This window comes from Plecotus auritus (genome assembly GCF_963455305.1).
Source record: "Plecotus auritus genome assembly, chromosome: 6".
In the NCBI taxonomy this organism is placed as follows: domain Eukaryota; kingdom Metazoa; phylum Chordata; class Mammalia; order Chiroptera; family Vespertilionidae; genus Plecotus; species Plecotus auritus.
This window is the reverse complement of record NC_137773.1, coordinates 159,324,309-159,340,616: the sequence shown is the minus strand read 5'-3', so window position 1 is coordinate 159,340,616 and position 16,308 is coordinate 159,324,309. Positions and strand designations below refer to the sequence as shown.

At 44.4% G+C, this 16,308-nt stretch overlaps 2 protein-coding genes across 2 annotated transcripts in view; one reads left to right on the top strand and one right to left on the bottom strand.

The window, feature by feature from the left end:
• The window catches only part of NKIRAS1 (NFKB inhibitor interacting Ras like 1), a 107,076-nt gene extending 104,936 nt beyond the window's left edge, over positions 1-2,140 (top strand). The window contains exon 5 of the mRNA XM_080676065.1: positions 2,080-2,140. Within this exon, the coding sequence (XP_080532191.1) occupies positions 2,080-2,088 (9 nt within the window). The 3' untranslated portion in view covers positions 2,089-2,140. The remainder of the gene's footprint in view (positions 1-2,079) is intronic.
• LOC308252075 (ubiquitin-conjugating enzyme E2 E1) overlaps positions 1-16,308 on the bottom strand; it is a 58,668-nt gene that overhangs the window by 35,251 nt on the left and 7,109 nt on the right. The gene's annotated exons all lie outside the window — the stretch shown is intronic.

Genomic DNA, 16,308 nt, shown 5'->3' with positions numbered 1-16,308 from the left:
TGCATACTGATTGGCTAGTGGGCGTGGTTAGTGGGCGTGGCTTGTGGGTGTAGTGGAGTGGTGGTTCATTTGCATGTTACTCTTTTATTAGATAGGCTATCCAGATATATAACAGAAATGCTATAAAGAAATGTCAGTGAATGTAAAGAAAAAAAAAGATGTTTACAGAGTATTTCTGTAACCTCTATGCCTATAAACTGGAAATTTTATAGGAGATATACTTCAAGTATAGGCCAACCGTTTGGTATATCACTCTTCTGCTTAAAACTCTCCAGTGGCTGTCTACTGAAATTAACAAACAGCCTCTGGCTACCTCTGCCTACCTCATCCCCTCGCACAATGTCCAGTCCCCTGAGATGCCCTTCTCATGGCAGGGTCCTTGTCATTATTCATGACATCTCCCAGAACAGCACCTACCAATGCCCCGTCCTGCCAAGTCACTTGCTCGCTCTGCCATTTCCCCATTTTAATTTCTTTGTATTGCTATCTGCAATTACTTTTGCACTTTTCTTATTGTCCCTCCTTCCAAATGAATGTGAGCTCTACAAGAGCAGGGTCATCATTGTCTTTTTCAGTACCTGGCACAATAGGAAATGCACAATAAATATTAGAATACTAGAGGCCCGATGCACCCTCTCACAATCCGGGACCCCTTGGGTAGGGTCCCTAGGCCTGGCCTGAGATCAGGGCCTATCGGGGCTTTCCTTCCCCTGGCTGCAGGCAGCTGGCCCTACCCCTGCTGCTGCCACTGCTTGCCATCTGTGCAGTGCTGCCCACCCCCCATCTCTGCCACTGGTGGCCTCCCTATGCAGACAACAGGCATGGGGTGCGATCGCTTGGCAGGCCTGGGCCTACCTCTGCAGGGCGATCGCTGGCCAGCCGCACACCTGCCACAGTTGCCGCTGGTGGCCTGGGCCTCCCTCTTTCTTTGCTGGGGGGCGGGGCCAGCCCTGCGAGGGCCATCTGCCTACCTGATCGCCCCTAACTGCTGGCCTGCCTACCTGATCACCCCTAACCACTATGCCTGCCTGCCTGATCGCTCCTAACTGCTTGCTTGGAGGCAGGGCCAGCCGGGCAAGGCGCTATGGTGGTTCTGGTCTCTGGTCGTTCCACTTATGGTGGCTGGCCTTTTATTATATAGGATGGTGAGGAACAGCTGCTTATAGCTAAACCTTAAGCGTCAGGGCCACACAATGATATAAACCAGGCCAGGCATAGACCAAAGTACTGGCAGCGTTGTCAGTGATTTGGATTGCTCAGCCTGGTCATGGAGAAACAGGCAGAAAACACAGGTGGGGCAGGTAGGAGACTGTCCCGCCCACCCAGCTGCGTCACTGATAGCCCTGCCAGGCCTCGGTGCACTTGTAAAACTAGTAATAAGATTTAACTGGAACAAAAATCTGTTGTTAATACAGACAGTTGTCATGATGCAAATGTGTCTTCAGTATGCTATGTATTTGAAAAACCCATTCAAGGAACATAATTACTAATCTACAGGGCTTGCTAAATACCTGTTGAGGAATGAATCATACCTTCAAAGTTTAAACCCATAATAATTCACATATAGGGTCTAGGTACATGCAATTGTATCTCTTCTAGAAATGCCAGTGTCACAAACTGCTTTCTGGTTCTAGTGAGCATGTCCATAAGAAATTCCTGACAAAATGTCACCCAGCTAATCATTTTTTCCCTGAAGAAACAGGAAGGGAAGGGAGCCACCAAGGTGGGAGAAGGCCAGGAATGCAATCAAACAGAAAGGAAAATGCAAATTAAGCCTACAGTAATGTCATTAGGTATCCTGAGATTTGACTTTTTTATTTTTTTTTAATATATTTTATTGATTTTTTACAGAGAGAAAGGGAGAGGGATAGAGAGTTAGAAACATCGATCAGCTGCCTCCTGCACACCTCCCACAGGGAATGTGCCCGCAACCAAGGTACATGCCCTTGACTGGAATCAAACCCGGGACCTTTCAGTCTGCAAGCCGACGCTCTATCCACTGAGCCAAACCAGTTAGGGCAGATTTGACTTATTAGCCCATCAAACAACAAGATAGCATTTCTTTTTATGCACCTCCAGGTCCAATGACAATCAGTGAGTGTTATCCTCCTCAAGCCTTGCACTACATTGGGGGCCTGTCGGATACCAGAGAAGCTTCAGAACCGAAGAGGACTGCTCTGGCTCACTACCAGGTGGGGAAGTTTAAATCAGTTTAAATGAGAAGTGGACTAAATGTAGAAAAGTTTCAAGGTGGCTGTGGAAAAAGAAGAGAAGCAAAACACCAGTCATCTGGCAACAGATGGAGACAACTGAGAAAAATTCACTTATCTCTAATAATAAACGCGTAATATGCTAATCAGACTGAACGTCCTTCCGGATGACCTTCCGGATGAAGCCCGGCGGCCGAGGGAAGCCCGGGTCCTGGGAGCCAGGGGAAGGAAGGCCTCCTCTTGCACGGATTTTAAGCATTGAGCCTCTAGTACACTTCATAATAAACAGGACACAGAGACAGAGAAGTGGGCATCCAGTCCACCCTAGCTACAAGTACCCATTATAGAAACTAATTTGGGCTCCAAGATCTTCATAGCTTTTTACTTTTTTTTCTCAATCACGTATTTTAACTTGCAGGTACTACAATATAGAAATTCCTCCCAATATATATAACTGTCAAAAGTTACAGTAAAATGTAGTAGAAATCTCTACATCTACATAGAATCCAGTAGTGTGGCCAGACAGAATGGAAACCAATTTTAAATTTCGGTTCTAATAAGAATTATGTCCTCAACATAGTTATTATTTTTTTAAAATATATTTTATTGATTTTTTTATAGAGAGGAAGGGATAGGGACAGAGAGTCAGAAACATTGATGAGAGAGAATCATCAATAAGCTGTCTCCTGCACAACCCCCACTGGGGATCGAGCCTGCAACCAAGGTACATGCCCCCGACTGGAATCGAACCCGGGACCCTTCAGTCCGCGGGCCGACACTCTTATCCACTGAGTCAAACAGATGAGCGCCATAGGATTTATTTTGTCAATGTGTTTACTATGTAATAGGCACACTTCAGATGTGAAAACATCTCAGGATACTAAGCTACAAAGAAGAAATATTTTTTTTTGGGGGGGGGGGGAAGGAGGCTACCAGTCTAGCTGAAGAATGAAGCTATGCTTTCTGAGGACTTGCATAGAGTTACTCAAAATAGGACCAAGGCCAAAGCAGTACCATATACTATACTAGTGGGCCGGTGCACGAAATTCGTGCACATTAAAAGGGGGACCCAGCCCTAGCTGGTTTGGCTTGGTGGATGGAGCGTCGGCCTGCAGACTGAAGGGTCCCAGGTTCGATTCCGGTCAAGGGCATGTACCTCGGTTGCGGGCACATCCCCAGTAGGGAGTGTGCAGGAGGCAGCTGATAGATGTTTCTCTCTCATCAATGTTTCTGACTCTCTGTCCCTCTTCCCTCCTCTCTGTGGGAAACCAATAAAATATATTAAAAAAAGGGGGGGGGGACACAGAGTCAAGTCCCCGCTCACCTATGTGCGCCTCAAAATCGCGTGAGACCCAGACCCGGCCACCCCCCCAACCATTGGGCTAGATCCAGACCCAGCCAGTCCCACCCTTGTCAAGCCCCACTGGGCAGGGGGCATAGCCACAGGTCCCCTGGCCTGGTGCCAGGATGGGGGGCGTGGCCTGAGGTCCCCCAGATGGGGTGGGGGGCATGCCTTGAGGTCCCCTGTCAAGCCCCTCCAGGTGGGGGACACGGCCTGAGATCCCCTGTCAAGCCTTGCTGGGTGGGGGGCGCAGCCTCAGGTCCCCTGTCAAGCCCCACTGGCAAGGGGGCGCAACCTCAGGTCCCCCATCAAGCCCTGCTGGGCGAGGGGCATGGCCTGAGTTCCCCTGACCCAGCACTGGGAGTGCACCTTGATGTCCCCTGTCAAGCCCTGCTGGGTGGGGAGCACAGCCTGAGGTCCCCTGTCAAGCCCTGCCAGGCAGGGGGGCGCGGCCTGAGGTCCCCCGGCCTGGTGCCGGGTTAGGGGGTGCAGCCTGAAGTCTCCTATCAAGCCTCACCTGGTGGGGGGCGCGGCCTGAGGTCCCCCGGCCTGGCACTGGGGCAGGGGGAGCAGCCTGAGGTCCCCTAGCCCAGCACCAGGACAGGAAGCGCACCTTGAGGTCCCCCATCAAGCCCTGCCAGGTCCCCTGGCCTTGCGTACCCTGGCCTTGTGCCAAGGCAGGAGGCGCAGCCTGAGGTCCCCCAGCCTGATGCCAGGGCGGGGACACAACCTGAGGTCCCCTGTCAAGCCCCACAGGGGTGGGTGACGGTGTAGCCTCAGGTCCCTGCTGATTGCTCATTAAGGCTCCTTAAGGGAACTTGGCTTCAGCTGTGGGTGCAGCCATCTTTGTGATGGAGTGATGGTCAATTTGCATATCCCCTCTTTATTATATAGGATTAAGTAACATGACACTGCTCTCTTACTACCAGCCTCTGCTCCCACATTACTACAATCACCTAACATACATTTGTTCTGAAATATTTACTTAGTTGGAGAAAAGTTATCCATCATGTTTATAAAAAAACCCTCAGAGTGCTTGTTATAAAACTAATGTTTTCTTTTAGAATCTACACCAATTCAACCATTTCTTTGTCTTTAGGATAAATGTGTCCTAGCAAAGTCTGCTAAGAAATAACATTTTATAAAGCCAATTCCAATAAATTACTTTTAAAAACTGAGATGTATTCCCATAGACTCATGGCACAGAGGAAGAGTATATGAGTGGTGGTAGGAGACATTTAAGTTACTTGGGAAGCAAAGTCCCTGTGCAGACAAACCACTTGTGGTTCCACATGTTATTATTCGATTCCCTGAGGCACTTTTGTGATTCCAACTAATACTCTCTAAACGAGAAGAATCTCTCTCCAATCCTAAAAAGTTCTTCATTCTACCTCAATGCTTCCAGAACTCTGCTGTCCCTTTACCAGACTGAGTCACTTACTTGCCCAAGTGACACAACCTACTGGCTGCCTCTCTCTCCCCCAGTGACTTCCAGCACCGGGATTCAAGTTTGAAACTTCATGTTATAGCCCTAGCCGGTTTGGCTCAGTGGATAGAGCAGTAGTCGGCAAACTGCGGCTCGCGAGCCACATGCGGCTCATGAGCCGTGGTTTGCCGCTCTGTTGACTAATGAGTTTGCTGACCACTGACCTAGACTCTCGATTCCAATAATTACAGGCTGTTGTTGTTCCTTGTGATTAAGCCCCTATCCCAGTGGTCGGCAAACTCAGTCAACAGAGCAGCAAACCGCGGCTCGCGAGCCGCATGTGGCTCGCGGGCTGCAGTTTGCCGAAAACTGGGATAGAGCATTGGCCTGCAGACTGAAGGATCCCAGGTTTGATTCTGGTCAAGGTCATATGCCTGGGGTTGCGGGCTTGGTCCGATGTGCAGGAGGCAGCCAATCAATGATTCCCTGTCATCATTGATGTTTCTCTCTCTCTCTTCCTCTCTGAAATCAATAAATATATATACATATGTGTGTGTGTGTATATATATATATATATATATATATATATATATATTATATATACATTATATAAATAAACTTCATGTTATACAAAAATGACTTATTTTTGCCATCATTTTAATTTAGAAATCTGTCAAAGTTATTTGACTAAGAGATGCCATAAATAATTTCTTCTCCAAATATTTACTTACTGTAAAGGCATACTAGAAGATAACTTCGAGATGTTTGAAAATGTCAAAAATATCAATCATAACCCAAAGAACCTACTTTCAAAGAAAGTTAATGTCAATAAAATATACATTTTTGAGACTAAAATGTAGTGCCTTGACTGATAACTTCTGTGATGTGAATAAAAAGATACCAGCTCACATCACTTACACCCCAAGTCCCCTACACCCCCAATTTGAATGGGAATCTGGTGTCTGAATTTTTATACATAAGCTGCTGTGTACACATACTGCTCTGATGGGAAGTACTAAAATAAACATTTACAATGTAGGACATTTTCTTATATGAAACTGTTAACCACATCCAATAATAATTCTAGGTATCATATTATCCCCAACTTACTGCTATAATTTACAAGTTTGTGTCTTAACAAGATCAACCTGCTGAATTATCAAATTAGCAAGACCAAGAGTACCTGGGATAACCTGAAACAAATTAATAAAACATGATTGGTAGATTGGAAAGATATGCTCATATGTATAATGCTTTAGGAGTTCCAGGTACATTTGATGTGAAGTATTAACATAATTGCCAATCTTGAAAGGATAAAAACACTGAATATGATAAATAACTTAAACTGTGTTAAAAGTAAACACATGTACCCACTGCCAGAGTACACGTCAATCCAAATCAAAGCATGTGATGAATTTTAAGGATGGCACCAGCAATTTATGGATCTTTCAGTTTACCCACACTCTAGTATTTTTAAACTAAGCCCTGCAAAAGGTGTAATATATGAACCTGGCACCATTGATTTAGGGTACCCACTCTACAATGTTAGCCATAAGATCACCAACTTCTAGTAAAGCAGAAGTTAACTTTTTCTGGTGGAAGGAAAACAAAGGAAACCATTTAAAAAATTGAGAATCCACTGAAAATGATAGAGCCTCTCACAAGATATATATCTATACTAATAAAAGTGTAATATGCAAATTGGTCACGACGCCCTCACAGTAACAACCAAACAGCAGGCTGTGTGGGGCGACAAGGCCGGCAGGGGGGTTAGCAAGGGACGAACAAACGACTGACGAGCAGGCTGCGTGTGGCGACCAGGCCGGTAGGGGGGGTAGTTGGAGGCAACCAGGCCGGCAGGGGTGGCAGTTGGAGGCAACCAGGCCGGCAGGGGTAGCAGTTGGGGGTGACAAGGCTGGCGGGGGGGGGAGCAGTTGGGGGCAACCAGGCCGGCAGAAAGGGGGGGGCAGTTGGGGTGACCAGGTCAGTGGGGGGGGGGCAGTTGAGGCCAACCAGGCCGGCTTGGGGGGGCAGTTAGGGGCAACCAGGCCGGCAGGGGGGGCAGTTGGGGGCGACCAGGCTGGTGGGGGGGGGCAGTTAGGGGCGACCAGGCCGGCAGAGGGGGCACTAAGGGGCGACCAGGCCGGCAGGGGGCACAGTTAAGGGCAACCAGGCTGGCAGGCAGAGGCAGTTAGGGGTGATCAGGCTGGCAGGGGGGCAGTTAGGGGCGATCAGGCAGCCAGGCAGGTGAGCAGGTAGGAGCTAGCAGTCCTGGATTGTAAGAGGGATGTCCCGGATTGGAGAGGGTGCAGGCTGGGCTGAGGGGACCCCCTTCCCTCCCCCCCATGCATGAATTTTGTGCACCAGGCCTATAAGAAATATTGTCCTACAGTGTAAAATTCAGACATTAAATCCCTTATTTGAATAAACACAATGAAATCTTCTACACAATGAAATCTTCTAATTGGGAAGGGTAAACACCTTTTCTTTCTTGAAAATCCTCCCTCTTTTATCTTTTCTACAATGGATCTGTTTCGTGATGGTCAACAAATTAGAAGGTGTAGAATCCAATGGTTGCTCACTCATCTTCATCTTTTTCCAGCTCACTGCATTATTTCAGAGTTCATGATCCTCAACTCCAAACACTTTCCACTCACTGTTTTCTTACACCAACTCTCTGATTTTCCTTCTCTCTGTCTCCTTTGCTGGTGTCTCCTTTAGACTACACAACCTCTAAATGCTAGACATCCAGGTCTCTATCCTGGGCCCTCTTCCCTCTACACGTTTGCTCTCTAGGTAAGCTAGAGGCATTCCCAGACATTCAAAAGCCTCTATAAATTGATGTCTCCCAAATGTATGTGCATCTCCAGCTCATATTTATCCCGAGTTCAAAATATTCCTCCGAGCTCCAACTACCTATCTCTGATTTCTATTTGACACCTTCATTTAGATGCCTCATTAGAGCATCTGTCTCAAATCTAACATATCCAAAAAGGACTCATCCCAACACACAGACACACACAAGAGGCCGTATTCCAATTTTCTTCCCATCAGCAAAATGTCACCATCATCTACCTAACTGCTAAAACCAGGGAAACTCAGAGCCATTCTGGGTCTTTCTCTCATCTCCCACATGCAATCCCTAACAGGTCCAGGTGTTCTAACCTCATCTCCACTGCCACCACCCTAATCCTAGCTACCATCACCGGTTTTTGGAATAGAGAAATACCCTCCTTCCTGGTCTCTCTCCTTTTACTTCTGCCTTCCTCCCAGCTATTTTCCACACAGGATGGAGGAGGGAAAAGCCTTTGAAATCATTACTGAAATAATGTCACTTCCTTGCTTTAAAACCTTGAATGGCTTCCCACTGAAAGAAATGGGATGCATGCAACCCAAACACGCTACCATGGCTTACATGGCCCTCATCACGTGGCTCTCCCCTCCTCGGGGCCTGTGTCTGTGCTTCCCTCCGTTGGGAATGTTCTTCCTACTCTTCACAAAGCTCCTTTTTTCTCATCATCTTTCAGATCTGAATGTTTTAAGCCTTCTCTAGGTAGCACTCCTCTCCCCCGCCCCCCCCAATATTCTCCATCACTGCAATGCTAATTGTGCTCCTATTGGCCACCACAACTTGTAGTTACTCATCCTGCTTACTTGGTTGCTGTCTGTACTGCCTACCAAATCCCAGTTCCACAAGCCAGGAGCCAGGTCTGCTGTAGTCACATGGAGCAATGTGCAGCACACAGCACTCCAATATTTTAAATAAATATGATCTGATTTACTCATGTACAACACTGCTTTCTAACTTTTTGAGCTGTATCCTATCTAAAACTTTTCTCCGAGTAAGAACATCCCAAGCTGAGTTCTATCTTCTGCAATTTGAAAATGTACTTCAGCCGAAACTGGTTTGGCTCAGTGGATAGAGCGTCGGCCTGCGGACTCAAGGGTCCCAGGTTCGATTCCGGTCAAGGGCATGTACTGTGGTTGCGGGCACATCCCCAGTGGGGGGTGTGCAGGAGGCAGCTGATCGATGTTTCTCTCTCATCGATGTTTCTAGCTCTCTATCTCTCTCCCTTCCTCTCTGTAAAATATCAATAAAATATATTTAAAAAAAGAAAAAAAAGAAAATGTACTTCAAATCTTTTTCTATTGAACATATAGGATCCATCACACATCGATTTTCCATCTATCAATTTAAATGGATATAAACACCTAATGTCCTGGTAGTCCACATAATGGTCATCATTTCAGTGCTGGCAGACCCCACTGGATCTCTCCATTGATTATCACTATTTGATGAGGCCTGGGAAGGCAGAGCTGTAGAGCCGACAGGCAGCCTGGTCTGGATGTGGGGCCATGAGCAAAAATGTGGTCTCTGTCCTCAGACTGCGCTGACTGCCCAGGGTCCTGTGTGGATGCACAGAGCTCAGGGCTCCTGGGGTGGGCCACACACTCGTCTGAGCATTACGGTGCCGCCCGTGTGGCAGTGCTCACTAATTCAAGCAATAGAGAAGGGGGTTCTGAACCGTCCAGCCCAGGCTAGAAACCATCACAGCTTCTGGCAACTGGACGTGCAGACCCAGTGGTGGGGTGATTTTGGTGCCAACAGTGTGCCCGCTCCGCTGAGTGTCAGTACACGTGAACAGGGAATGTGGTGGGCTCACAGGGCTGGACCGATGATGTCCTGGCGGACCTGATGTGAAATCTTTTCAACGACAAAACTTATAAATTATTTGCTAAGATTATTTCTGTACTTAAACTTTTTAAAAAAGTACTAAAAATAAAGGTTCAAGCTGCCAAACTTTTAAAAAAATAAAACAAAATTTAGTGCCAACACAAGTCACTACAGACAAGTCAGACGTGACCTGTGGCACATGCGCTGCTGGAGGCCAGGTGAGAGCTGGATGATACTCATACCAGCCCCTTTATTTTGTCCTGGCACTGCACTCTATCTCATCAGGCCTGTAAGAGCAGACAGAATTCAGGTTGTGACTACTCTGCTAATTAAAGTATGCGTGAACTGTATGCTGCCCCAGGTTCCATAACCCAATGTCCATTATGTGCTGCATAGGAAAACATTGGTTTTGCAGGACTTTCCTGACCTGACAGACATCACCTCGGCCTACTGCAGGTTCCCCATCTACGTCCTGTGGCATGGACTCCACAAAGCCATCCGTAATCCCTCGCGTGTATGTTCCTGGATTGCGGTCCTCAAGCAAGAGCTTTGAGCTTTGCCTATAGAGCAGGTTTCCCAGAGGATTAGAAGCATATTCTGACACCAGTTACTAGGTCTTTTGTTTCACTTCAGAGCATGGCTGCCTCCGAGAGGCTGAATAAGAATGGGCTTATTATGAAACCTGTTTCACTCCACTGATGATGGGGAATGTGTGAGATGTCTCAGGCGGGTGCCAGCATCTCTAACGTAACCAACGGGTGCCAGCATCTCTAACGTAACCAACTATCTGGAAGAGCTTTAGGATTTTAGGAACCGTCTCTAGGAAGGCCAAGTTACTCAGCGCCCCAAAACCCACACTCGCTTGTTGGCCAACAGTAATGTTATATAAAGTCAAAACATGGGAATCAAAGGTATTGATATTTTCTTTATGGATCTTCTCAATCTTGCCTGCAGTGCGATCGCACTGCAGTCCAGAGCTGCTCTGTGATTCCGGGAAGGTGAACATTGTCCAAACTGCCCGGGTGCCAACCTAGCAAGACTGCCAGCGATGGACAGCTGTAAAACGCGACAGCAGTTTCTCCGGCTCTTTCCATTATTTTCTGAAGAGGGTAATGAAGATGTTCCATTAAACCATCAGACTTGAATTAGGTGCCTGTGTTCGTGTTTTAATTTAACAAATATATATTGTTTATTCTTTCTTGGACACACTGTAAGGATGCAAAGACATAATCCTTGCTCTCAAGGAACTTAAGAGTCTACTGAGAAAGAACAAACCGAATCCAACTGGGGGCAGGCGCTGCAGCTTTCAGTTCTTTACAAGTGGTTGGAGCGTTCCCCAGGCCAGAATGCTTCCTCTAGAAAACCGTCACTATCGTAAACTTCAGGCTACCAGCCTTCCTAAATACACAGTCCACTCGTGTGACCTCAGTTCCATTCTATCAGCTTCTCTACAGTTGTGTTTTTAAAACATCACATCTCCCCGTTTCACTCCTGTCCTCTACTTGCTGCTGCTTCTCAGCCTGCAAAGCATGCTCTTCACTTGACATTTAATCCTCTTGAATTATTTTTTAGGCAACCTAGTAGCTCTCCCTTACTTTGCTCCCTTTTTCTCCAGTCCTCTTTATTTTCCCATCCTTCCTTTGTAGACTCCCCTCCAAGCACAGTTCTCAATCCTCCTCTTCCCCAGCAGAAAGTTCAACTATCACCCCAACCTTCAAATCTAATGTGGATGCCCAAAGCCAGCTGCAGCCTCAGCGCCCTGCCGGCTCCCCTCAGACTCAATGCATGTAAGCCTAACACACGGAAGCATCAGGATGCAGCTCGCTTCCAAATGGTTCTGCAAAATACAGGAATATGGGAGAGAAAAGCCAACATGAGGAAATTCTCACAGCTGATGATGAAGGATGGCTGTTTTCCTGTTTTAATCTTTCAACTCTTCTGTAGCTTTGAATGTTGCCAACTGAAAAAGTTGGGGAGGGGGCATGTAGGATCAGAATCAAAGACAGAAAGCAGGGTCCCTGTGCCTTTTGGGGAGTTTAATTTGTCTGATCAAATCTAAAAGTAGGCCTGAGAGGTCACTGACAGATTGCCAATAAACTTAAATATGTGGCAGCAATATGCTAAGCACTATACCTGTACATGTTCAACAAAGCACATAACTGAATCTGGGGAGGATGATCCTACCTGCCTCCCTCAAGCCAGTTCATCTTCCCACCTTATTCCTTCGGTTAATGATACCATCCATCTTCCCCAACACCCAAAGACCCTCTGTCCCCTTCCAAGTGCTCCATATCTAAATCAGTGGCCACATTCTACTGCTCTCCTCGTGTCTCTCTTCTTCACACCGATGGCGTCACCTGTCCCCACGGTCCTCTTGGCCTCCCACTGGACTATGGCGGTAATCTCCAAGTCTCCTGGTTCCCACCAAGCTGCACTCAACCCCTGCTTTGTCTCGAGCCAGATATTCAGCTCTAACTGCATTACGCTTAGTGATTCCCCAGTGTCTATAAAATGACACTCAAAGCCTCAGCCTGACATCAAGGAACAAGTCTGGTCTCTTACTGCTTATCCTCCCACTCTTCCTTGCTCCCCAGCCACAGGTTTCTTCACTACTGCCCACGAGTGCCCTCTGCCTTTCCTCTGCTTCATCTCCGCTTATACTTCCCTCCACTACAGATGCCCCTCAGTCTTCCCCACCTACTTCTCATCTCCATGAGGCTTCTCAGGTCCCCAAGGGCTCAGCCAGGACCATTCCCACCAGGTCAAAGCAATCTCACACTTCTCTGAACCTTTAACGTGTTACGTGCAGCACTTTCCAAATAACCTTCCATCGACAACTCTAACACACTATTCAAAGTCAGTGAGTGCATTTCTTCCCGCCTCACTAGATTGTGAACTCCCTGAAGGGGGTGATTTTTCACGTAGAACAGGCACTCATGGTTTAACATTAATATCCTTTATAAGAACCCCTAAAAACTGAAGTGTTGCCTCGTAAGCCATAAGCATTTTCCCTCAAAATACTGATGACATTTTAACAATAGTATCTTTTTTTGTAACTTTTTAAAAATTCTGGTAAAATATATAACATATAGTTTGCCACTTTAACCATTTTTAAGTGTAAAATTCAGTGCCATTCACTACATTCACAACGTTGTGCAATCATCACCAGCATTTGTTTCCAAAATTTTCAAACAGAAACTCTGTACCTATTAAGAAATATCTCCTCATTCTCCCCTTCCCAGCTCCTGGAAACCTCTAATCTTTCTGTCTCTAGGATCTTGATTATTTTAGATATTTCATGTAAATAGAATCATACGATATTTGTCCTTTTGTGTCTGGCTTATTTCAGTTAGTAGAACATTTTCAAGGTTCATCTATGTTATAGCATGTATAGGAACTTCATTACTTTATATGGCTGAATATTCCATTGTATGTATATTCTGCATTTTGTTTATCCATTCCACTCATCTGTTGATAGATATTTGGGCTGTTTCTTCTTTTGGGCTGTTATGACTAATGCCACTATGAACACTGACAAGTATCTGTTTGAGTCCCTGTTTTCAATTCTTTGGGGCATACACCTAAGAATAGAATTGCTGGGTCATATGGTAATTCAGTTTAACTTTTTGAGGAATAAGAGCAGTACAGCTTTACAATTCAGAAACATGGTCATTTGGTGAACACGAGAGTGCCTACTCATTTAGTAAGCAATTCATTTCTGGATAGATTTCCTTCCTTCCTTCCTTCCTACCCACTCAGGCCCCAGGCAATGATCTAATTTCCAGCCACTTGACCCTAGTTTGGGTGCTATTTTGATTGTGCTGACACTCTAGTGTCCTGGTTCTCACTATTTTTCAACACTGTCTCTATGCACATAAAGGCAATCACACAGCAGTGGTAGCTATCCAAATAAAAATTAGAACAAAATAAGCATGCAGACGATGAAGTCACCTCGATATCCTTAATGCATTTAGTAGCATCAGATGAATTAAAGTTACATAAAAGGACAATTTTTCAGCAAGTGAAATGACCTAGGATGTGTAAAGGGTAACTTCTGCAGAACCCATTTTTTACAGTAAACAACCACTTAAAACATGCTAAACTTGGACGAGGCATACGCCTTTACTGCTGCAAGGAATCTCCTTTCATTCCAAGGTGAGCAGCCTGGGACTTACAGAGTGAAGCAAACGTAGGTTTACAGTTGTAAGGGAAACAAAGTTGATTCTTGTATTATTACTTATTTATTACTGTATTATTTTCCATACAAACAACTGTAAACCTGTATTTGCCCCACCCTGTACTATTACCACTAATTCCAGGAGGATTTGCAAAACCAGAATCGTACAACAATGTCAATGCACAGAAACTATCCAGAAAGATACACACCACTGCTAACCAGGAGCATCTCTGTGCAAGGGATAGGAACAGATGAGGTCATGAAGGAATCTTTCACTTTTTACTCCACAATTTGTTTCAACTTTTTAAAAATGTGCATTCTTACATTATTGTGCAATGGCTTAAAATTCTATTTAAAATATAAGCAACAGCCCTGACCGGTTTGGCTCAATGGATAGAGCGTCGGTCTGCGGACTGAAGGGTCCCAGGTTCGATTCCGGTCAAGGGCATGTACCTTGGTTGCGGGTACATCCCCAGTAGGGGGTGTGCAGGAGGCAGCTGATTAATGTTTCTCTCTCATCGATGTTTCTAACTCTCTATCCCTCTCCCTTCCTCTCTGTAAAAAAATCAATATTAAAAAATATATATATAAGCAACAAAAGGCAATGTTAGTAAAAAAAAAAAAAAAAAAGTCATAATAAGAAAAACTTATTCTTCTCTACCATGCTTGAAATGGTTCATGATTTCTGAAAGGCATTTTATCCTAAAATCTGAATTTTTAGGTTTCAAGTCACTATATGAGTAGTTGACTCATAATAAAAAGACATCCACTTAAGTAAAATCTGAAGTTTAAACGACCTGGGTAAAATACATCATTTATTATGTGCAGACATACTGTCTACATACATTTATGTCTACAGATGAGATAGCTATAACTAGTCAATTTAGCAAAGCTTGAGCCCTAAGCTACAAATAACAGCTGCAAAACTGACCCTAATGGCAGAGTTCGCCAGCTACCGAAAAGGCATAATTTTACCATCCAAGATATGGCACGCTTTAGGAAATCATTACAGTAGTTAATACTTTTTTTCCCTAAAGGAACAGAGCCAGAATGCAGGAGGAAAAATCTAACCAAATGCAGGGTACATGAATTGGGAGACTTAGCTGTATACACACATGTAACCAAATAGTTCAGAGATACCAAAGAATTTGATTTATATGGCAATAAAAAACCAATTTTAAAATATTCACTTAAAACCTACTTAACATGATATACAACACTGAGATTTAACTTTATGTGCTCAAAATTATAACATATTTAGCAAGTGCATTTTGCACATTCGAAGCCACATATTTTTGCCAAGTGCTAAAATTAGTGAACACAAGCGGTGCATTTTCAAGAGAAGCATTTCTCACACTGATTCAACTGTTTGAGGCTACTTTGTAGCAACTACAATATTTTAATAAAGAAATGTGTTTAAATTTAAAACTGCACACTGATTACTGATTGAAAAAAAGGCAGCTCTATAAAGGTTTAATACATAAAATACATTCATTGAAAGCCAGTTATTTAACGAGTTCAAAATACAATTTACAATTAACGAATTTACAATTTCATCCAAACCAAGCTCTCATGCTGAGTAACACTTTAAAAATTATAAAAAAATAAACATGCATGCATTCAATGTATCATTTAATTCATACATTTTAAATGGAAGCTAACATCAAAAAGTATCCCCACACTAAATTATCCATTCCATCTCCAACAATAATGTACATTAAAATACTAAATATTTCAGCCCTAGCCGGTCTGGCTAAGTGGATAGAGCACCTGCCTGTGGACTAAAAGGTCCCAGGTTAGATTCCAGTCAAGGGCACACGCCCAGGTTTTGGGCTTGATCCCTAGTGTGGGGCGTACAGGAGGCAGCCGATCAATGATTCTCTCTCATCAATGATATTTCTATCTCTTTCTCTCCCTCTCCCTTCCTCTCTGAAATAAATAAAAATATATTTAAAGAGAAAAAAAATATATTAAGTAATTCAATCCCATAACGTGCCAACAGAAAACATAAAACCAAACTCATTTAAATATGTTGAATATTGGCACTACTGGATACCATTAAGTAAACATTACTAAGGCAACCAAAAGTAGAGATTGTGTAAAAAAAACAAACAAACAAACAAAAAGAAAAACAACAACTGAAAGTAGAGACTGTGATTCATATTACTTAAACAGCCCTCCTGGAAAATGTCTTCAGAAAATACAGCAGTCTTTATTTTTAAAAGTCAACATAATACACATTCTCTTGCAAAATAAAGATGCCTAATGTTTTCTTTGAAATTGAAGATTTTTTTCAATGTGTAAATATGTTAAAATTTGTCTCCCCACCACCAACCATCCAGTTTGGTGACTCACCTGACCACAGGTAATGTTTAAAGGTTTCACCTTGAAAAAGGTAATTAGGAGCTTTCCAAGGAAAGTTCTACATGTTCAGCAGCACAAATCTCTCACATGTAAACTCAGTTAAAATGGTGTGAA